Source organism: Elephantulus edwardii, unplaced genomic scaffold (assembly GCF_000299155.1).
Source record: "Elephantulus edwardii isolate Elephantulus edwardi_28Jun2011 unplaced genomic scaffold, EleEdw1.0 scaffold00113, whole genome shotgun sequence".
NCBI classification, from domain to species: Eukaryota; Metazoa; Chordata; class Mammalia; order Macroscelidea; family Macroscelididae; genus Elephantulus; species Elephantulus edwardii.
Window position 1 is genome coordinate 8,233,107 of NW_006399863.1, and position 22,374 is coordinate 8,255,480.

The 22,374-nt window shown below is 41.0% G+C and overlaps 1 protein-coding gene across 4 annotated transcripts in view; it reads right to left on the reverse strand.

The window, feature by feature from the left end:
• The window catches only part of CACNA1D (calcium channel, voltage-dependent, L type, alpha 1D subunit), a 416,410-nt gene that overhangs the window by 147,240 nt on the left and 246,796 nt on the right, over window positions 1-22,374 (reverse strand). For 2 of the 4 annotated variants that reach the window (XM_006892226.1, XM_006892228.1), the window contains exon 8: window positions 21,369-21,472. In XM_006892226.1, coding sequence (XP_006892288.1) covers window positions 21,369-21,472 — 104 coding nt within the window. Of the gene's footprint in view, window positions 1-20,697; window positions 20,802-21,368; window positions 21,473-22,374 lie in introns of all 4 variants that reach the window. The other 2 variants (XM_006892225.1, XM_006892227.1) reach the window with 1 other exon arrangement.

Genomic DNA, 22,374 nt, shown 5'->3' on the forward strand with positions numbered 1-22,374 from the left:
TATGCAAGTTCAAGCTGAAGCTGAGGAAAATTAAACCAAATCCACAGGAGCCAAAATATGACTTTGATTTCATACCAACTAACATTAGCTACCATTAATAAAAGGGCATTTCTTATTAATCTCCTGAGTTCGAGTCTTACTTTCATAGCATTCATTTCATAGCTCTGGAATTGGTTATTCATAATCTCTTCTGCATACCATGTTATGAATTCTGGAAAAGGGGATGTGCCTTGTCATTTTATACAGACTTCTAGGGAGCTCTGGTGGCCTAGGGAGGTAAGAAGTTGCGCTGCCAACCTAAAAGGCAGGGAGTTCAAAACCACCAATTACTTCAGGAAAGAAAAGCAATTTCCTTCCACGAGATTTGCAGCCTCTGAAAACCTACTGGAGGGTCAGCTGTTGAGTCAGTCCCTACTCAACGACACATAACAACAGTACAACCATCCTATTAAAGCCCTAGTTCACAGAAGTCACTTGACAAGGATAAGCTAAATGAATGAATGAAATGCAACTGTCATGCTGCTGCTGCTGTTGTTGTTGGTAGATGCTATAAAGTCAGATATGAATTACAGGGACCCTATGAACATCAGATCTGAACTCTATCCTAGCCTGCGCCATCCTCACTACCTCTGCCACACAACAGCCCATTGTTACAGTTACTAAGTCAATCCATTTCATTGAGGGTCTTTCCTTCTTTGCGGATCCTCCACTTTTCTGAACATGAGGTCTTTCTCCTAGGACCAGCCCCTCTCAAAAACATGTCCAGAGTACATGAGATGAAGTTTCACTAGCTTTTCCCCCAAGGAACACCCTGGGGCACTCTCTCCAAGACATATTTGTTCACTCTCCTAGTCAATGGGATATTTGGTGCTCTTCTCTAGCACCATAACTCAAAGGCATCAATTCTTCTTCTGTCATCTTTATTCACTGTTCTATTCCCAGATGCACTGCAAGTAATGGAACAGACCATGGCTTGGATCAGGCAGACCCTAGTCTTTCAATAGACATCTTTGCTCATCAGCATTTTGGAGAGGTCTCTGACTGCAGAGTTAATTTGCTATAGTCCACACCATCAAATGTCTCTGCACAAGCAGACCTCTTTCTGGGGCTCCCTGATTTCAGGAAAGATCCAGCTGACATTAGCAATGATATCCCTGGTGCTATGGCTTCTAAATTCAGTCTGAATCTTCTGGAAGTTCTCTGTTATTCTAGCTGTTTTTTTAATAATCTTCAGCAAGATTTTACTTGCATGTGCTATAAATGATATCGTTCGATAATTTCGACATTCAATTATAATATTAATGGTTGTGTCAAAGACATGGATGGATATGGTAGTTCTGCATTGGATGTATCTATCTGAGCATAAGTGCCTATGTAACCTCTCATCACTTAAAACTGCCAGTGAAAACAAAAAATAAAAATCAGGGGACTAACACAAGCTGGGAAACGTTACATGTGGAATAATAAACACTTTTCTAAAAAAAAATAAACACTTTTCTTTCACTGCATCTTCTTTTTGAGGAGAGAAGAACTTCGCTCTCTTTGAAGGGCTAGTTTCCATGACTACCAAAGACATTCCTATGCTTCTTGCAGGCATTTTTCCCCCCAAGCATAAAAATTCACACGGGTTTCATTTTAAAAGTTGAAAACTTGTTTTTAGTTTTTAAAGACATACTTTAAGAGAAGTTCTTTAAAATTCCGAGTTCTCTTGCTTGATATCACTTTCTCTGCATGAAATAGATCACTCCATCAAATGAGCCCAACCAGCAGCATCACATCTCTTCGTAAAAGACTTCACATACTGTTTCTACATAAAGAGTCCACGCCATACCTTGCTAGACTTGTCAGAGCCCAGTTTTTAAGGGAGACTGTGTACCTGCAGTCTGACTTGGAAAGGCTGCAAAACCAATAAAAGTAAACATGTCTGAAGGCATCAGCAAGCACAGGGTATGTCCTACTTATGCACCAACACAGCTCTCTGTGTTAAAAGCCTAGTTAAACTGTCTGAGATGAACTGGCAGATTGAATTTGCCTGTTCAAAGAGCTACTGGCGGGCTCAGGATATAGATGAGAAAAACACATCCAAGGGAAAGGTAGGAATTCAGCTCACCTTCTGCAGTGTCCACAGAGTAACACCTGCAAGGACCTCAGCTACAATCTCTCACTGACTGTGTGAAATGCAAACTCCCTGCTGAGAGACACTCAGAAAGGATGGAGTCTTTGCCTTTTGGGAAGAATTCCTACCTGAAAGGTAAGATGGGTGTGCAATGCCCGTTCTGAACTACCAGACTCAGTTAAGAAAGATCAAGGGGGAAGGAAACTAGTATCATGATACGGGATGGGCACAGGGATTTAGACAGCCAGCCTCCAGCAGCCCGATCCAGGAAGAACCCTGGAGTTAGAAGCAGAATTGTTCAAAGCAGCTTTGTAAGGGGAAATCGAGCCAATTCTCTGGAGTCTCCACATTCTGCTAGCCCACTAAGCTCTGCGTAATCAGTTTGGGAAGAAGAAGAAACTGACAAAGCATGAACAGAGCAGCCCGAGATGTGTCAGCACAGACTTGGCTGGATGGATAAGATCTTGCAGGGTCTGGGGGTTTCCTCTCACCAAACCCAGAAGGGGTTTCTGGCTGATGCACAAAGCACCACAGGCTCTGTAAACAGCCAGATACACACCGACAGACAGCTCATTCCTGCTGCTCTTCCTAGCTGTGTGACTTTGAGAAAATGGATAAACCTCACTCGAGTCTTGTCCTTCTCATCTGTAAAACCAAGGCAAACAGCACTCACTACCACATTCAAGAAGTGGAAATAAAATGATATATAAAAGCAGCTAGTTCAGTGTCTGGGATATATCCTAAGACCTCTATTAGTGGAAATTATAAGCATGAAAATTTCACACAATTCATCCCACAGACTTCATAATCAAATCTAGAGATCACTCCGTCTCCTTTGAGAAGCATTAGTCCATGGCTACTCTCCTGTCTTCTCTTTAATTGCCATCTCTCCAGTGTAGCGCCACCCAGACACCTTAATCACATACCCACTTCCATACACAATCTGGCCATACAGCTCTTCACTCCATTCCACCCTGTAAGGCACCAGCGCCACCTTCCAAGTCCAGCTCTCATCAGTCACCTTCTTGTTCAAACACTTTAATAGCCCCTCACAACTTATAAAAAAAAAATCCAGGTTCTCTCATCAGGCATTTTCAAATTAACACCCATTCTTCTCTCCCACTGCTCCCCAGCCAGGCCGGGCATCCTCATGGCACGTTCACGAGTTCCTGATGTACAGGGTACACTAGGCCCTGCTCTCCTGACAAATTACTGGTATCTAGAGTATCTTCTCCTTTCCATCATCCCTAAATGTTTGTCTGTTCTTGCACACCCAGTTTGAGTTTGGCTTTCTCTGGAGAGCCTTCAACTCCTCCCAAGGTACTCTGTGAAGTACAGATTTGATGCTAAAATATACTTAACGTAGATGAGGAGGGAGAGAGTACGGCCACTGGAATCCATACAAAAGCTGAGGGTATTCACCACGTCTTGGAAAGCCTAGATCATAAAAAAATAGCTGATAATTACAGGATAGGTAGGCCTCTGCACTGCCAAGAAAAGGCTGGTGGCTGAAATTCACCAGCTGCTCCCTGGGAGAAACATAGCCAATCTCCTCCCATGTGATGTTCCGCCTCTGAAGAGGCTTTGAGTTGATTCAGACTGGATGGTACACAACAATGAATTTTAATTCTTTAAATGAGGCAGACAATTCTTGACCCAAAAGCTAAAAAACCTCAAACTCTTGGAGGTTCTGAGGTGCCAACAATTAAAGATTTCTTTTAAAGCAGAATTTCAAAAGAATGGTCTATTTCTGGGTAGATTAATTCTTTTATCCCTGAAATCAAAACAAACTTTCATGACAACCAGACATAAAATTAAAAAAAAAAAAATAAGGTGAATGGTTCAAGTGCCACCCCAGGTCCTGAAAAGATGTGGGGGCCCCAGAGTGAACTGCCAGCAAGTGAATGCTCAGACTGTAAGTAAGAATGAGTCTTCAAATTCCCAGAAACTCTGATCAAAAGGAAGACTGCAGGCAGGTGCATGCTGAGCACAGCTCACCCTTGGAAAGGTCTTTTCAGTTGACCAAGTCCCTTACCATGCAGTTCTCTCCTTGGCCTTTGGAGAGGTCTGTGAAGGGGAAACGACACAATTAGTGAGGCTACACAAAACTAGGGATAAAAGAACACCTGCACACAAAAAAGTGAGGTCTGTGGACTAAAGTCATGTCTCTAACATGCACGGAACCAGGACCTGAGTTTAGCATTTCTGACATCTTACTTTGTCTACTTTCCATGACAATACGTAATAAACCAGTAACCACACCTGGATCGAAGTAGCTATAACTTGGGTCAAAACAGTGACCTCTTCAGTCCAGGGCAGCACTCAGAGTTCATGACCACTAAGCATGGATGGCAAGCTGTTGACAATACACTTGTTGAAATAATGCACACCCCAGACTATCTGTGTTGTTTGAAGCTTCTGGCATTTCCACACATCTCAGGATGGGTCAGCTCAGACCACAGCTGATGGACTCACTCAGACCAAGTGAGCAGGGCCTCTGTTGGTCAAGGACTTTGCTTTATCAGAAATTTTCTCGAGCAAGGTTCTCCTCTAGTCACTGATGCTTTTGGCCCATTGCCCACTGTATTAGCCACATGCCCAGATGCAAATTTCCCACAATCTAGTTCACTATCAGACTCAGAGGAACAAGAACTTGCTTGCCTTTAATTTAGCTGTCCCTCATTCTTCAAGCCTTCCCTGTATCGGCTGGAAATGCTGCTACAGCACCACCACATTCTATTTTATCATCAATGTCTTCAAAGAGACCCCAAAATCTCTTGGTTTTAATGGAAAACATGCTTATCCTAGAGCACACTGCTTTGCTCTCTCTGTAGTCCATTCAGGTCTCACCAGCCCCAGAGTCCCAAGATATGGATGGTGACGTTGCTTCTCTTTCACATCAAGACCAATACTCCAGGGAGCTCGGGTGGCCTGGGGTAAGAAGCTGCACTGCAATCCCTAAGGCACATGGTTCGAATTCTCCAGATGCTCTGCTGGAGAAGGAGGGGCAATCTCCTCCTGTGCCAGTCGGATCTGATTCAACAGCACACAACAAGGGAAAGGAAAAAAAAAGACCAATAATCCCTTATTCTGCTATAAAACCAACAAATAACCCTGTTGTGTCTCAAGATCTACCAGTATCCAGGGGACATCAATACTCAGTAGACATGACCAATGTCTGATTTCTCAAATTCTTAACATACTAAAATCTCCACTAACCATATTCCCACACCACTTCAGCCACGCAAACCCACTAGCAAACCCTTTAATTTTAATTGTATCACTCTAAATCATGAATTCAAGCCTTTTGTGAACTATACCGCCTCCTAACTCAGCTGATCTGTCCAATTCCTCCTATTAGATGCATTTTTAACCTTAGACTGCTGGTCCATTATCTTTCTATTGCCTCCTAATCTATCAGGCCTTTATGCCTTATGAACTTAAGATTTCATGATCCAACATGTAAGTGATTCTCTAAACTCCTCTCATACTTTCTTCCAACTTTTACTATTAGTTGCTGTTACTAGTTGCCCTCAAGTTGACTATGACTCAAAGCAAATCTCTGAACAGCAAATTGGAACTTTGCCTCAACCTGTCCATTACAATATCTACTCCACAACTGCAGTGATATCCTCTTTTTCATTTCTAATATGGGTTTCGCCTGCTATCTGAAAGGAGGTGGTTCTTTATTAAACTTTTCACAAATTTGAAATAGTGTAAAGAAGCAATTACCAATACTTTAGATGGGAATTTTTTTTTTAGCAAAGTCAGGTATTTCCTTTCAAAAACCCACTATCAAATCATACCAAACAACACATAAAATCTAAAATAACACTGTCACATAGCATTCACAAACACAGTTCAAGGCCATGCTGGCTTCATGCTGAGTGTAGTTCTCAGGGGAGAAGTCTGGTGACACTCCCTGTTCTGGGTGCTCCCTGCCTCTTCAATGAGTCCCTGCATGACAAACCCTTGAATGCTAGTTTTGTTTTCTATCTCTTCTTTTTTGCAAAAAGGAAAATTCTCTTTAGATCTCTTTCAGTTAAAAACAGATACTAATGTAAATCTTTGTAAAAGAAAAATGGCATAAAGTGAATTTCCAAAAGAGAGGGGATATTTTTTATTAACAGTTTGGAATTTGCTCTTCCCCCGCCCCTTTTATGACTAGTCTTGCTAAGGGCTTATCAACTTTATTGATGTTTGTGGGTTCTTTTTAAAACAACTTTTGACTTTGTTAACCTTAATATTATCTTAGTATTTATCTCTCTTTATAAACTTTTGCCTTTTCCCGCTTATGAAAATAATGGTCATTTATTTGAAACAAGTCTTCTCTAGCAGAGGCATTTAAAGCTGTAAAATTCCCTTTAAGCCACTGCTTCGGAGATTATTATGAAAATTTGAAGAGTGAGGATTTCCATGACTATCTGGTAATACAATATTTTCTAGTATTTTTTCTTTGACTTATAGGTAATTTAGAATAATTTCATTTCTAAGTATTTAGAAGATTATGTAAACAACTTACTGACTTCTATTTTAAATATACTGTAGGTAGCCACAATTTGTTGTGATCCACACAGTCAAATGCCTTCCAAAGTCAATGAAACATAGAAAGATATTTCTCTGGTATGCTCTACTTTCAGCCAAGACCCCCATCTAGTATTAGCTATAATATCCTTAGAACCATGGACTCTTCTGCAACAAACTGACTAATTCTAAAAAGAATGGGAGTCCCAAAACACTTGATTATGCTTATGTAAAACCTATACCTGAACCTACAAGCAGTTGTCAGAACAGAGCAAGAAAACACTGCATGGTTCAAAATTGGTATGGGTGTATGTCAAGGATGCATCCTATCTCCAGATCTTTTCGATCTATATGTGGAACAGATCATCCAAGAGGCTGAGCTCTATGAGAAATGTGGCATCGGGATTGGAAGAAGACTCATCAACAACTTGTGTTACGCAGATGACACAACCTTGCTTGCTGAAACTGAGGAGGGCCTGAAGCATTTGCTGCAGAAAGTCAAGGACTTCAGCCTTCAATAGATTGAAGGTCAACATAAAAAACCAAAAATTCTCACCACTGGGCTGACTGGCAGCATCATGATAGATGGCAAAGATATCTGAGATTGTTAAAAGTTTCGGTTTGCTTGGCTCCATAATCAACACTCTTGATACCAGCAGCCAGGAAATTAAAAGACAAATTGCATTGGAAAAGTGCTGTCAGGGACCTCTACAGACTACTGAAAAACAACTATGTCAGCCTGGAGACTAAGATGTGCCTGATTTAGACCACGGTCTTCACAATTAATTGCTATGCATCAGAAAGCTGGACAATGACTAGGGATGACAGAAGAACTGATGGCTTTGAGCTGAGTTGCTGGAGAAGAGCACTGAACACACCATCGACTTCTGGGAGAACAAATAGGTTCATCCTAGAGAGGATGAAATCAGGCTGCTCCTTGGAAGCAAGGATTCTGAAGCTTCACCTGACATACTCTGATCATGTTGCAAGGAGGGACCAGTTCATGGTGAGGGACATCATGCCTGGGAGGGTAGACGGAGAGCAAAAGAGAGGAAGATCCCTGAGGAGACTGATTGACTCAGTGCTGGGATAATGGGGGTAGGTGGATCAGAGACAATGAGGTTGGCTCAAGATAGAGCAGGGTTCAAAGCTGCTGTACATAGGGTCACCTGTGAATCATAAACAACTTGACAACACATAACAACAACATACTGTAGTTAGAGGAAAAAATACTTTGCAAAATTTTAGTTTCTTTAGATTTAAGATGATTTCTTACATGACTTTAAATTTCGTTTGTGAAGTTAAGAAGACTTCTTGGATGATCCAAATATTGTCTATTGGTGAAGGTTCCATGTGTCCTTGAAAAGAAAAAGATATATCCTCTGCAGTTATTGAGTCTGGTGCTCTGTATATATAAATTAAGTTGATTGATAGTATTTAGATGTTATCTATACTCAAATGTTTTTAATCAACTCTATTGATTATTGAGAGAAGACTGTAAAAATTTTCATCTTTTGAGTAGATCAATTTTTCCAGTTAATTCTGGTAGCTCTTGCTTCATGTATTTGTTATGAGTTGCAAAGTCATTTAAGGTCACTGTGTCTCCTTGATGAATGGACCCCTTTATGACTAGGAAATGGCTTCATCTCTGGAAATATTCCTTGCACTGAAGCCCATTTTGCATGCTGTTAATATAATTAGTGTTCGCATGAATATGTTTAGCATCTAAACCTTTGAATAGTCTCTGTGTACTTACATTTGTAGTATATAGTTGGCTCTTGCATTTTTACTAAAGTATAAAAAATTTGTCTTTTACTTAAAATGAATTAACTTTCATTTAGTGAAATTATTGATACAATGTGGTTTATTCTACCAACATGATATTTATTTTTCATTTGTTCCATATATTCTTTGTTCCCTTTCTCCCCTATTTTAGATAAATGCGTATTATTTAGTATTCTATTTTATCTTTTCTTTTGGCTTTGAAGATTAAACAGTTTCTTTTTCAATATCACTCTACCATGTGTGGCTTTAATTTATCCTAGTCTACCGTCAATTCATATTATATTGTATATAATCCCAAACCTTTATAACAATAATGTTCCATTTAACTCTTATCCACTTTTTATGCCTTCATTGCTATTGCCCCCATATCCACTACTACTGAGTTCATTTCAACTCACAGTGACTTTCAACTCAGTTTGTGAGGTTGTAAATCCTAATGGGAGGAGATGGCCCTTCCTTGTCCCTTAGAGCTGCTGGTCAATTTAAACTGCTACAGACACGCAGCCTTTTGATTAGTAGTGCAACACATTATGGACTATATCATCAGGGTTTCTCTACTGTCCCCATAATACTCCGTATTTATTTTTTGCTCCAAATAATTATTTTGTAAAGAAATTTAGAAATTAATTCTTTTCTATTTACCTGTGTGGACTGTAAAAATGGGCTCAAGTGTGTCAAAGATGGTGAGGATGGCACAAGATAGACCAAGGTTCAGAGCCATTGTTCAGAGGGTTGAGAAGAGTTCCAGTCAACTCAACAGCAACTAGCAACAACATGTATGTATGTATGAATGTATGAGTTCATTCATTAATTCATTTATTTTAGGGAGCAAAGAGTTGTACTGTCACCCCAAAGACAAGCAGTTCAAATCCACCAGCTGCTTCATGGGAGAAAGATGAGCAATCTCCTCCCATGAGATGAACTGCCTCTGAAAACCCACTGGAGGGTCAGCTATGAGTCGGTTCCAACTCGATGATACATAACAATTTCATTTTTTTAAATGTATATCTAATTTTCTACTTAGTGTATTTTTGTTTAGCTATAAGACTTTAAATTTTTTAAAAAAATTTTTTGTAGTGATCATTTTTGCTAACAATTGCTCTACGTTTTTATCTGCAGATTTCTTCTCTTTAATTTTTGAAGAGTATTTTCGCTGGGTACAAAATTCATGGTTTCCTTTCCATTCAGCCCTTTCAAGATGCTGTTCTATTACTTTATAGCTTGTAGTATTTCTGAAAATAAGTTAGAAGAAATTCTTATTATTTCCCCCAAAATGGATTATGTCTTTCCCCTTCTGGTCTCTTTTAAAACATTCTCTTTATCCTTGATTTAAGACAAGTTGAATTTGAAGCATCTATGTGTGGTTTTGTGTTTATATTGTATGGGATTTATTTTATTTCTTGGATTTGCAGATTTATAATTTTCCCCAAATTTACCATACTTTTAGCCATAGTTTCATAAATATTTTTTTCCTCATCAATCTCTCTTCCCTCCCCTTCTGGACTCCAATTTCACATAAAACAGATTCTTATTATTGTCTTAGAGATCACTGACCCTTTACTGGCCTTTATCTTCCAGAGCAGTCTGTTGTTTAGCCTTTTCCTGGAGAGTGCTATTTCCATTCCTCTACTGAGATTTACCAGGTGTTCTTTTATTATGTTCATCTTTTCCTTTAAGTTTATGAACAGTTTTATAATGGTAATTTCAAAGTATTTGCATACTAATTGTAACATCTCTTTCAAAATGGTATTAAGTTCTGTTGACTATTTCTTCTTGATTATTATAATGAATTATATTTCTTTTCACAGTGTAATTTGTGGGGATCATGTGGGGAAACATATGGGAAAAGTCAGAATTTTCCTGTCTTCCTTGAAAGGTGCTGAATTTTGTTCCGACAAGTGTTTATTTGCCATGTAGCCTGGTCTTTTTGAAGCTTGTTTTAAAGCTTTGTTAGCAGATCCTATTACAGGGCTATAGTAGGCCCTTGTAAGATCTGAGTTTTCCCTGACACTTCTATGGAATTCATCAAGAACAATCTATTCCAGCTGTTTAGAACTCTGAAGTCTCTCAGGTACAAAACCTCTCGCAGCTCACAGATTTCTAATAGCCGTTCTACTAAGTGTTGATAAAGCTCATCTGACACCTAAGCAATTTAGTATATGGCCAAAGATTTAAGAGATCGACTCCCTATATTCCTATGGTCCTTTCTCTGCGCACCTCTCTCCAGTACTGTGTGCTGGGATTTTCCGCTGTCTCAGCAGCACTGAATTCTGTTCATTGCCTCTTCAGCAGAGAGAATGCCATGCTCTGCCTCTTGTGTGACATTTTTAGTGTATCCAGGTGGAAAGCCAGAACAATTGTGGGCCTTACTCTCTACGTCTTCCTTCTCTTAGAGATCCCATTTCTGGGCTGCCTATTTCTATTTTCTGAAAATGGTATCTTTTGTTCAGTTCCATATTTTTTTTTAAGATAAAGAGTAAAGATAGATTAGAAAGTTATATCCCAAAAGGGATGGGGACCTTCCTCCTTGACAGGAAACATGGAGTGGCAGCATGCTATACTTCTTTTTATGTGAAAGGTCCAGCCTGACATTATTACTAGCTGTTAAGTGGGTTATAATCATATTAACCTAGTCTTGCACATCCAGGCTTGTTTTGGTCCAGAGTGATTTTTATGTACATTTCCTCAATATTAAGAAAAATTTCAAATATTCACAAAATTATAAAGAATTGTAAAGTAGATTTCCATATTCCTACCTCCTGGATTTCACAACGGATGTATGCTTTCTTTTTTCCTTTTATTAAAAATCACGTGGGAGATTGTCCATCCTCCCTCCATGGAGCAGCTGATGGATTTGAACTGCATGCCTTTGGGATGGCAGTGGAGATTCTTACCACTAGTCTACCAAAGCTCCTGTTTATGTTCTTTTTCACCTGTCTATTCCTCTAATCATCCTCTAATTGATCATATATTTTTAAGCATTTTAAGGTAAGCCGAAAGCACTAGTGCACAAAGAATTTTCATAAAACATATATTTAAATCACACTGCCTTTTGCTAAAATTCCATCAGTGGTTTCCCTTGCTGTTGTTCTTGTTAATGGCTTTGGACACAGAGCAACCCCAAGTGACAGAGCAGAACTGTCCTGTGAGGTTTCCCAAGCTGTATCTTTAGAGGAGCTGCTTTCACACCTTTCTCCAGTGGAGCAGCTAGGTGGCTTTGAACTGCCAACTTTTTGGTTAGCAGTCAAGTGCTCAACACTGTACCATCCAAAACTCTTTTGCTTTCTTTTACCTTTCAACTAATGACCAAATTGGACAATATAGTCTGAGAAGCAACTGTGACCTGGTCTCTGCACCCTCCTTCTCTCAGCTCTGCAGGTTCCTGCCACCCTGGTTTTGTTCCTCTAATGCCCTCTACTTCTTCCTATTTCAGGGCATTTACATGGCTTTCTCCTTAGACTGGGGTGCTTTCCCTTAATCCCTTCTTCCATCTTGCCTGGATATATCTTTCATTCTTCATGTCTTCCAGGACACACTTTCCTTGAGCCCTGGCCATCAGTTGTGCCTGTTAAACATTCCCACATGCCCAATGGACCTTTCCTTCAAAACATTTACAACCATTTATAATCTTAACTTCTGTGTCACACATTCAATTAAAGCTTTATGAACACAGGACTGCTGTTGTCTCCCCACTGCAACTCCAGCGCCAGTAATGTCCTTCCCAATACTTCAGACACTCAAAAATATTAACAAACGAATGGTCATTATTTCATAAGAAACTTCAAGAAGACTTTAAAAGTTGCTAGCTATACCTTCTGTTACTAATGCTCTATACTGAACGCAATCAGGTGGTGCAAGTATTTGAGCGCCAGCACTAACTGCGGCCCCAAGGCACAGTTGCCCTGCCCCACTGAACTAAGGAAGAAAAGAATTTGGAAAGTTCTGCCGAGGATTCACAACTTCCAGTGCCCTTCTACATAGCCAGGCTATGTTGTCAGAACACTGGGCACCTATCTTTTCATTCTGTTCTCAGAAATGTGATGGTACATTAAAGGGCTTCAAGCTAGGAAGTGCACAACAATTCACTCTGTCTCCTCATGTGTGTTCCCACCTCTTCTCCCATCCCCGCCAGTGGCCATCACTGCTCGTCTTTGCTCAGTTGCCCATGAAGGAGGCTGCTGATACCCTGGGTGCACACATCTGAAGAAATAGTACAATAAAAGCCCAGGAAAAGAATGACTTTAATAACGAAGAGCTCCCAGTACCACAGACAAGCTGAGCTGCCCTGTTATACCAATACATGATCTCTACGAGAAGCCTTATCATCTGAAAAAGAATACTGCACAGAAAGAAAAGAAAAAAATTAGAATGGCATAAGGTTGACAGCAGTCTCTTGCTTGTAGTAAATAAATGATTAAATCTATAAACTTTTAGTTTTAGAAACGATAGCAATTATCAATGACACCAACTGAAACTAGGAACATGGGAAAATGATGGCTTTAATTTTGGCTATTAAGGTGCTAGGAGCTTAATAAAGAGCTAGATCGGTGAACAAAAACACCGTAATGAATCCTCTTCCCCCAGGACTTGGGATCAACAGACACAAAGCCTGTGCTGCAGTACTAATGCCCTTAGCAACTTTCCCCTTCCCTTAAATTGTTCATGGACAAACCAAGGTTTAGTGGCAGAGTCGAGACTGCTGATAGAGCCCTCTGCTTTTAGTGTTCAGCCCTCTGTTGGCAAACCAGGCACTCAGGAGGGCACATGTGGCCTGAGGTGTCTCCTGGGTCCTCAGCAGTGCCTGCTTTGCTCTAGAAAAGAAGTAACTTGGTCAGGAACAGATGCAAGTCACAGTTGACAAGCAAGAGAGCTCCACTGAATCGTAGCTAGTGCTTGGCCGCTGTCCACTGCTGTTGCCAGGGAAACCAACGGCAGCTTGATAGAAACAAGGATCAGTGAAAACTTTCACTTACCTCGTTTCCACTGAACCCGATAGCCATTTCTATGGAAACAGTAGCTGGGAGCCAGGGGCCGAGGGGTGACCACTGCCTGTGATCAGATTTCCCAGTCTATTCATTTCAGATACTGTGGTACTTTCTCACAGCACCAGCATGCCTCCACCAGCTACCCACAACAGCCTTCTAACACTGCAACAACAAAGTCCAGAATTTAAAAAGTACATATAAATGTTTGTCTGGATTTATTAGTAAAAGGAGATTTCATATTCTTCATGTAAAATGGACTGGCATTTGCTTTCTTGTTCTACTAAAGCCAAACTATGTGAGATTACTGACATGCCCTAGATAGATTCAGAACCCTCAGCTAACGACTCATGTCCATTCACAACTTTATTTCAGAGTCTGGGTGGGAAAATAGACACTTAACTGTGTGGACAGATCTTATGTCTTAGCCTTGTCAGAGCAAAGACAAATCTAGCTAAATGTGAAGAAATTATTTGCTAAAAGTGATTATTAAATATATCTTTGAGATCTTGGCACTTTGATGATCAGTAATTACACACAGGAAAACATGTTTCATTTCTCTTTTTTTTAATCACAGAATTATCTACAAAAGGCCCACCACTCTCCCTTTGCTTTTAGACTAGACTTTTTTTTTTAGACTAGACTTTTAAGAGCTGACTTAGCCATTTGTCAAAAATTGTTTGCCAAGATATGGAATTAACTCTTTAAGTCAAAACAATATACCGTGATGCAGCGGAAACAAATAACCCTGCCTATCCTAACCACAACATCCTAGGACCCTTTCAATTTTGTAAGCAACTGTACTATAGTTCTAACTTATGCCATAATATATGTATAAGAGCCTGTTGTTTGTATTCTGTCTGCAGATGCTGGTGGGTAAGAGAATAGTCTAACTTCAGTTATGAATAACATCAGAATACCTATTCTCAGAGTGTAGTTCTCCACCTAGAAAATATTCACAAGAAGTACAACCTGCCATGCTTTGCTCACTGATCAACATCCAAGAAGAGGAAATCACATCTTTTATTTGACATGGCTCTTCATGGTGTGGACCCAGACAAACCAGTGTGCAAGTTATGATACTCCAAACCTGATTATATTATCAGACATTGGAATAAAGCACAGGTAAGTCCCACAACTCTCATCATCACCACAACCTACTCCCTCCCCTCTTTCTATACCAAGATTTGCCAGAGGTCTTATTTATGCCTTTGTCTTTGTCAAGGTCCTGGTTTTGATGGGCTGAAGGTGGTGTAGAAAGAGCCCCACTAACAGTGAAATTCAGAAACATGAATAAGTGTGTAAAAGGCCTTGCTTGCCTGTCCTGTTTCACTTCATCCATGTACCTTCTAAACTTCTATAATTAAGATAAACAGGGCTCTAGTAATAAAAACTAGATCCAAGATTTACAAAGGTAACTGGGACCTGGCCAATATGGAAGTTACTGGGACAGAGAGAATACAAATTAACCTGAAATGCAATAATGCAATGATTCTGAATTTATAGACATGGATAGGGTTTACTTTCAATTTAACATCATGAAAGTTGGTTTACCATTCAATACTTTACCAAGAACATTTAGCTTCTAATCACATGTTGCTGTTATAATGTGTCACCAAGTCAGAACCAACTCATAGCTGTCCCCCTACCAGGTTTCCAGAGCTGTAAATCACACAGGAAGAGATTGCTCATCTTTCCCCCAGGTGGTGTATCTGAATTGCCTGCCTAACAACATACAGCTAAATCCATTTTCATACCATTTTAATACAATCAAACCTTCGAATTCATGGGCTAATTCTAAATTATTTTAATTTGTCCTTTATAAAGCCAACTCAAAAGGTGATTTATACATTGTGGTGTTGGTGAAGAGTAGTGAAACTACTACAGGCTGCCAACAGAAGAGACTAGTCTGTCTTGGAACAATGTGCCAACGTGCTCCTCAGAGGCCAAGGTAATGAAACTTCACAAACACTGGGCATGATGTCAGGAGCGGCTAGTCCTTGGAAGGAAATATCATGCTTGGAAAGGTAGAGGTTCAAAGGAGAAGGTCCTCAACAAGAAGGACTGACCCAAGTGACTGCAACACTAGGAATGAGTAAGACACGCATCATGAGGATGGAATAAGACAGGGCAAGGTTTCCATCCACCAATCATAGGGTCGGCAGGAGTCAACCTGAAGGTGTCTAACGACATCATCACTTAGTAATCACTGACTGATGTCATTTTACATAGATGTGTGTACAGACACATGTAATAAAATATTTATGAATATTCATTATCTTATATCTTTATGCTAATTCAAGAGCTTCGGGGATGTAGTGCATTATGTGTTATGCTGCAAACTAAAGGGCCTATGGTTCAAGTCCACTCACTGCTCCGTGGGTGAAAGGGAAGCAGTCTCTTTCTTTGAGGATCTACAGTCTTGCAAACATGTTGGAGGGCAGCTAAGAGCTGGAATCAACTTGATGGCAGTGGGTCCCGTTTTATGTGTTACTAATTCAGGTATACTTTGGTCAATGATCTATTAGTGTAAAAGGACTAAACGTATTAGATTGGTCTTCTTGTGTCACATTCCATTTTACATACCCATACTTGAGCCACTGGAGAAGAGTACTGAATATTCCAAAGACTTTCAAAACAACCAATAAGTCTGCCTTCGAGGAAGTACCACGAGGGTGGCTCTTTAGAGGCAAAGATGGTGACACTTGGACTCACGTACTTTGAGGGCATGTTGTCAGGAGAAATCACTCCTTGGGAAAGGACAGCACGCTGGGAAGGGTGGAGGCTCAGAGAAAGAGGAAGAGCCTTCACAAAATGGACTGACACAGTGACTAGAACAAGGGGCTCGAACATATTAGAGATTGCGAGGGTGATTTAGGGTTAGGAAAGTCTCAGATCTGCTGGTCCTCGCGTCACTATGAGCTGTGGTGACTTGACAGCACCTCACAACCACCACCTCAGCCATTATAGCTAAGCATTCTATATTCTTTAGCTCACTGAATTCTCACCCGGCCCCTCAGGATTAGTGGTCTTATCAGTCCCAGTTCACAGGTGAGGATGATAAGGTTCAAAGAGGCCAGTAACATGCCCCCAAATTTCACAACTGTAAAATTAAGATAAAGAATTAAGGTCCTTGTTATCTGATGCTAAAGCCAATGGGCTTAACCACCATGTTACAGGATGTCCATTTTCTCTACTTGTTAAAAAATAGTAAAAAAAAAAAAAATCCAGAGTTATTATTTAATTTTCACATATATTTGATCAATCATCTATTAGTTTAAAAGGACTAAATGTATTTGATGTCTTCTTTAAATTTGAATATATTTCATATTATATTGTAACTGATAAAGAACTCCATAACCTCCACATCCGACAGTGCACAATAAAAATAAATTAAGTAAATTTAAAAAATGAGTACAAACCAGGTTTCTCTTTGCCACTTTCTAGGACATTCAGCAGTAGCTACCTCTCAGGATTTCTGAAGGATTCTCTTGACTATTCCTACTTCATCCAGAGAGGGTAGAGAGAGAGGAACAATAATTTAAGACAAGGACATGGTAAAGGCATAGTAGAGATAATAGATATGAAGATGTAGATATGCAGTTTTTTATCTTAAACTTTCTTACTATAAATTTATTAAAAACTAGCAACAAGTTTAAAAATTAGAACTCCAATTATATAATTTTTTAAAAGTAATTCCATATTCATTAGCAGAATCAAAGCAAACCACTCTTGGAGAGAGATGGCTTGAGAAATTATCCCTGTTTTAGCAAAAGAGGAAACTGAGGTTCATTCAGGGCCATTAAGTGAAGTCCTGGAGTTAGCATGTGACATAGGCAAGACTTGAACCTAGGTCTTCCAGAACCTCTCCAACTGACCAGGGGTCTGAAGCCCATCTAGGGAACCAAAGGAGTCCTCTCCTTCAGGAGATTGGACACCAGGCTGGTGGCAGGTGGTACCTAAAGTGAGGCAGCAAGCAGACAGCCCATCTGCCTGCCTTCCATGGTGGTCGTCTTACCTAGCATGACAACAAGATAACATTTTCTCCTATTTTTCTGATCAAAACCTACAAAAGCTCAAAAGTTACCAGAACATTTTTAATAGAGAAGAACATCTAAACCTCTTAAAAGCAATCATAGGAACGTAAGACATAACTGGAAATGAGACACTCTTCCTGACTCCTGGACCTAACAGATTCATCTCCTAACTTGATATAAGATCGCAACATCAGATAGAGACCTCCTCTCCTCCTCCCACGGCACCCTCCTCACTGTTATCAGTGATGAATTTGTCCATCTACGCTCATGCTTGACTACTCAGGGTAAACAGATCATAAACCTCATGCTCACCTTGAGGGAAAAAGGGGCCAATTATAGAACCAATTTTTTTTTTCTAAAGCTTGAGTCTCAGAGTGTTCTAAAACTGTATAAACATCAAGTCAAATGTGCAGGTTTGGAGTCTGTTTAAGAATGGAATAGGATGGCAGGACTAAGAGAGGGAAAGGAAGGGTTCAAGACGTATAAACAAATATTTCAAAATATTTGAATATTTGGCTAACAGACTTCGGACACTCAGCAGCTTTCCTCACTAGCAGGCTGTAATATGGTCTTGATCTAAGTTTCTAAAATGCGGACCTTTTAATTCAGTGCTTGTGGGATTGCATTTGTGTTGCCCTGATGGTCCCTACAGGACTAAGCAATATAAGGTGTCCAGTGCTCCCTGAAAAAATAAGGAGGAATCGAAGATTTAAAAAGTGGTTTTGCTTTTTTTTTTTTTAATTTGCCTTAACAAGAAAACAAGTCAAACAACTTGTCTTTTGATATTTTTGGTTGTTTTTTTGGGAAGGGAAGCTGGAGGATGAAGAAATGAAGAGAGCTGCTGGGGAGGGTAGAACCCTGCTGGTCTCTCATCAGTGCCTCCTAGCAGGTGCCTTTCCACCTTTCAAGGTCCAGCTCATAGCTTTCTCAGCCCCAGTGCACACAGGTCTACACTTACATTTACTGCACCACACTGCTCGAACCATCAACAGTTCCCCCTCCAGACAAAGAGCACCTGAGCACAAGGACTCCATCTGTGCCCTAGACATCTTGGCATCCCTGGCCTCTGGCCTGCAGCTGGGTGCTCAACAGGAACTCAGGAAATGTTGGCTGAGTTAAGGAAGATGGTGGAGAGGCTCTGCTCCACGGATGCAGCTCTGATTACACAAAGTACCTCCCGGTACTTCCTACTGAAATGGACGAGGAGTCAGCACTTGGCCCTGGGAGCTGGGGCACAGCATGAACTGATAGTTAAAATGACTGGAAAGCCTTAGGTTTTGCTTTATAAAATTTATTCCTATAATAAGTTATAGAAATAAACATTATAAATATTTTATAAAAACACACGACATCTGCATGCTCCTTCATAAGGGATTTTGTACTGTTTTGATAGTAAAGACAATGTTTTAAAATTATTTACTAATCACATTCTTTCCCCACAACATGTATTTCATTAAGCTCGCTGTTCCATGGCAGTGCAAGCCTTTTTATATCCTCCGGCCTTGGGGACCGCCACAAGGCTGCACTCTGGGCCCCTACCACCTTCCTCTGAGTTTTTCTTAGCACCACATATTCTGGTTTCTACCTTTCCTCACAGTGCTGGGGCGATGGCTCCTATGTGGCGAAGCTAAAAGATAAGGCATGCTGCTGGCACTGTTTAAATCAGTGGTTTCCATGGCCTCGGTCAGTTTAGTTGGGTTTGGGAGACATGAGGTGCCAAGGAATTCACAACAGAATTGCTGTTTACCTTGTACGGGCAGTTCCTGTGGCAAAAATCAAACACAATGTCGTTTCTCCCGGGATAAATTCCACCCAACAGTAACCTAAGGCCACAGGGGTTCATTATGAGAAAGGAAGGCACTCTTTTTACATTTTAGGTAAAAGAGCATGCAGCCTTGGGCGCCAGTTACTTGAGAAGCCAGTAGGGGCAGGGAGGTGAAGTGTGTAATCACGCCACTACTTCAGCCCAGCACTGCACCCCCTTTACTGGGGAATGCTGGCTCCTAGGCCACCTTCAGATGGGGGTGGGGGCACTTCAGATGGCAGTAGGCGTCCATGATGCAAAAAGGAGAACTCAAAATGTGAGAGCCCTTGAAAACAGGTGAGGCAGCTCTGAGGGAAGATGCAAAGGGACACGGAAATCGACGAGCAGCTCTGCTCTCTACCCTGGGAAAGGCAGGGCTCACAAAAATGGGATGTCGGCCTCTCCCATGATTTGCTCAGCACTTGTAAAGATATAAATTTCCTGAGACACAAGCTCAAAGACAGTAAGATACAGTGTGTGAGGCTGACGGATTTATCTGGAATCACGTCCAGCATCAAGGATTTCTTGAGGATGTCTGGGTTAAATGCATTGACACAGGCTCCTCTGCGGGAGAGATGTGGCCCTCCTGGCCCGCAGCTGTCCCCCGTCCGTAGTGATGGTGATATGCTGGACCTGCTTCTGAGTGAGCCCAGATACCCCCAGCTCCCTTCTCTGAGGTATTATCCTTTCTGCAGAGTCTAAGGGATTAGGAAGATGCAGAGCTGCCCTACAGGGCTCTCGGATGGCATCTCCAACCATGGTCACATGCAGAGTCCTACAACACAGCTGGTCTCTTCCCTGAGCTAGTTTTTGACAAACTCCCTTCAAGAAGGGCCGATCTATGAGCCTCATCGGTAAAATCCCCAAAACGATGACTGCCTGATAAGAACTCTGAAAAGACCACAGGAAATGTATGATCAAGTGTTGATTGCCATCTTGCATAAAAGAAAGATTTATAGGTTAAGATGAAAACCAAATCTGAGTAAAAATTCTCCATGACAGAGGCATATACCAAACCTACACATGATCCTGATTTGAGGGGGATAACACTTTTGAAATGGCTCAATACTTACACACTGGTCTAGGCTTACTTCCAAGTGACTTTAAAATGCTGGGTTATACATGGAGGGAAACAAAATGAGCAAATACAAAGGTTTCTTCCTGAAGGAGACAAGGCTGGGCATCCTTTTCCTCCACCATAACCCATCCCTATACATTAGCATACTAATACGACTGGCTCTGGGGGAAGTGTTTTCATTTAATCAATAGTGTTTGGCAAGCATCAGAGACACAGAATCTCACAGACAGGAACAGACAGAAAGAATCACGGTTCACTCCAAAAGCAACGCACTAAGGGGACATCAGAGTCCACACGCATGCAGAGCAGCTGTCAGGAAGCACCTCACACGTGGCGGCAGGAGAATGTGCAACACCGATCCAACTGCTTACCCACTAAGCACACCAAGAACCAGGTTAAGGACGAAAAATGAGCCAAGGATGATCAGACTAACAAAATACACCCATGGCCATTCCCATCCTATCGCATCATTTACCTGTAAAATGGAAGGAGATCAGTTATCAGTTATCCATTTACTAAAGAGCAGAGCCCCGGTTGCAGCTGCCAGACCACATGCTTTGGCTGAAGGTTATGAGTTCCTAGGACCTGGACTGAGCTTGAGTCATTCCAATTTTGTTCTTTAAATGAGGAAAAGTTCTTGTGGCTGAAACGTGGCCCACCAAAAGCCAGGCTGGACCAGCTCATCAGGATAGCGACTTGTACCAATTAATCTATATTATCTTTGGATCCAGGCCATTAGAGCAATTACAAATGCATCTCATTTTAAGACAGACAAAAGGCCAAGCAATGGAAACGATTTAAATCCCATGAAACAGAGCTGATTAATCTCTGGTCAATATGCTTTCTATAGCTTTCTTTCATGAAGGCTGGTGAGGATCCAGGAAACAGCTTGATTAGAGAAGCCATAGGAGGATAGAAGATATCTCGGTGGACACAAAAAGCATTTGGCACCCACCCGGTGACCCTCCATCCAGCAAAGCCTGTGTGGTCTTGGCAACTGTCCTCAGGACTCTGCTTGCAAGATGAAAGAGGTGTCGCTTACCCGCTCAATACACCAAGTACAAGATTTAGTACGAAAAATGACCCAAAGATGACGAGACTGACAAAATACACCCAGGGCAATTCAAATCCCATAGCATCATTCATCTGTAAGAAATGAGATGGTCTCATAGGATTGGGTTAATAAGAGGATCTAGTAAAGAGAGAGGATCAGATTAGAGACAGCATTCTATACATTTGATTAAAACATTTACTTTAGATACAAATCAGAGACAACAGTAGCCAAGTTAGAGACAACAGGAACCAATGCACACTCATCACACATTCCCACCACAGGTGCGCACGCACACACACGGCAAATCATAGGAGATCTGGGCTGGGGGTAAACAGACTTAGATCTTGCTTTAATAGGAAACTGCTTTGATAAGTGGTTTTCAGGAAAGACCATGGTAGTGGATAAAAACTGGTGCTCGGCTGGAAAGTAGGTTCATTTCATCCAGTGCAAGTTTTTATATATTTTTTTTTTAATTTGTGATGGTGGAAAAGTCGACTCTAAATTATTTTAATGCAAAAACTTACCTTCAACTGGAAACCACCTTAACTCAGCTGAAATTGGGATTATTTGCAATTAGTGGGTTCAAACACAACTAACAACAACAACAAAATGTTCAGAAGTCAACTAGTTGACATATATTCAGAGGTCTTTTTTTGGAAATGAGATTCCCCCTTCCCACGCAGCCTCCCCAACTCTGGTGGCATAATGCATTATGGGTTGGGCCAGTAACCAAAAAAGCTCAGTGGTTAGGATCCAATAGCTACTTGAGGCAGAAAGATGGACAATCTCCTCTCACAAAGATTCACCACCTCAGAAATCAGATGGAGGGTCACCATGAGTCAGGATCAACTTAGAGTCAGAGGCCTTTATTCCTGGAGGAAGGCCTGAAAAAGGCCTCATGCCTCACAATTAGCTTTGCCTTAGCTGGGAGAGGTGGCACCAGTGTTACAGTGAGGCAGCGAGGGGAAGTGGGGAAGTGAGGCAGCGAGGAGAA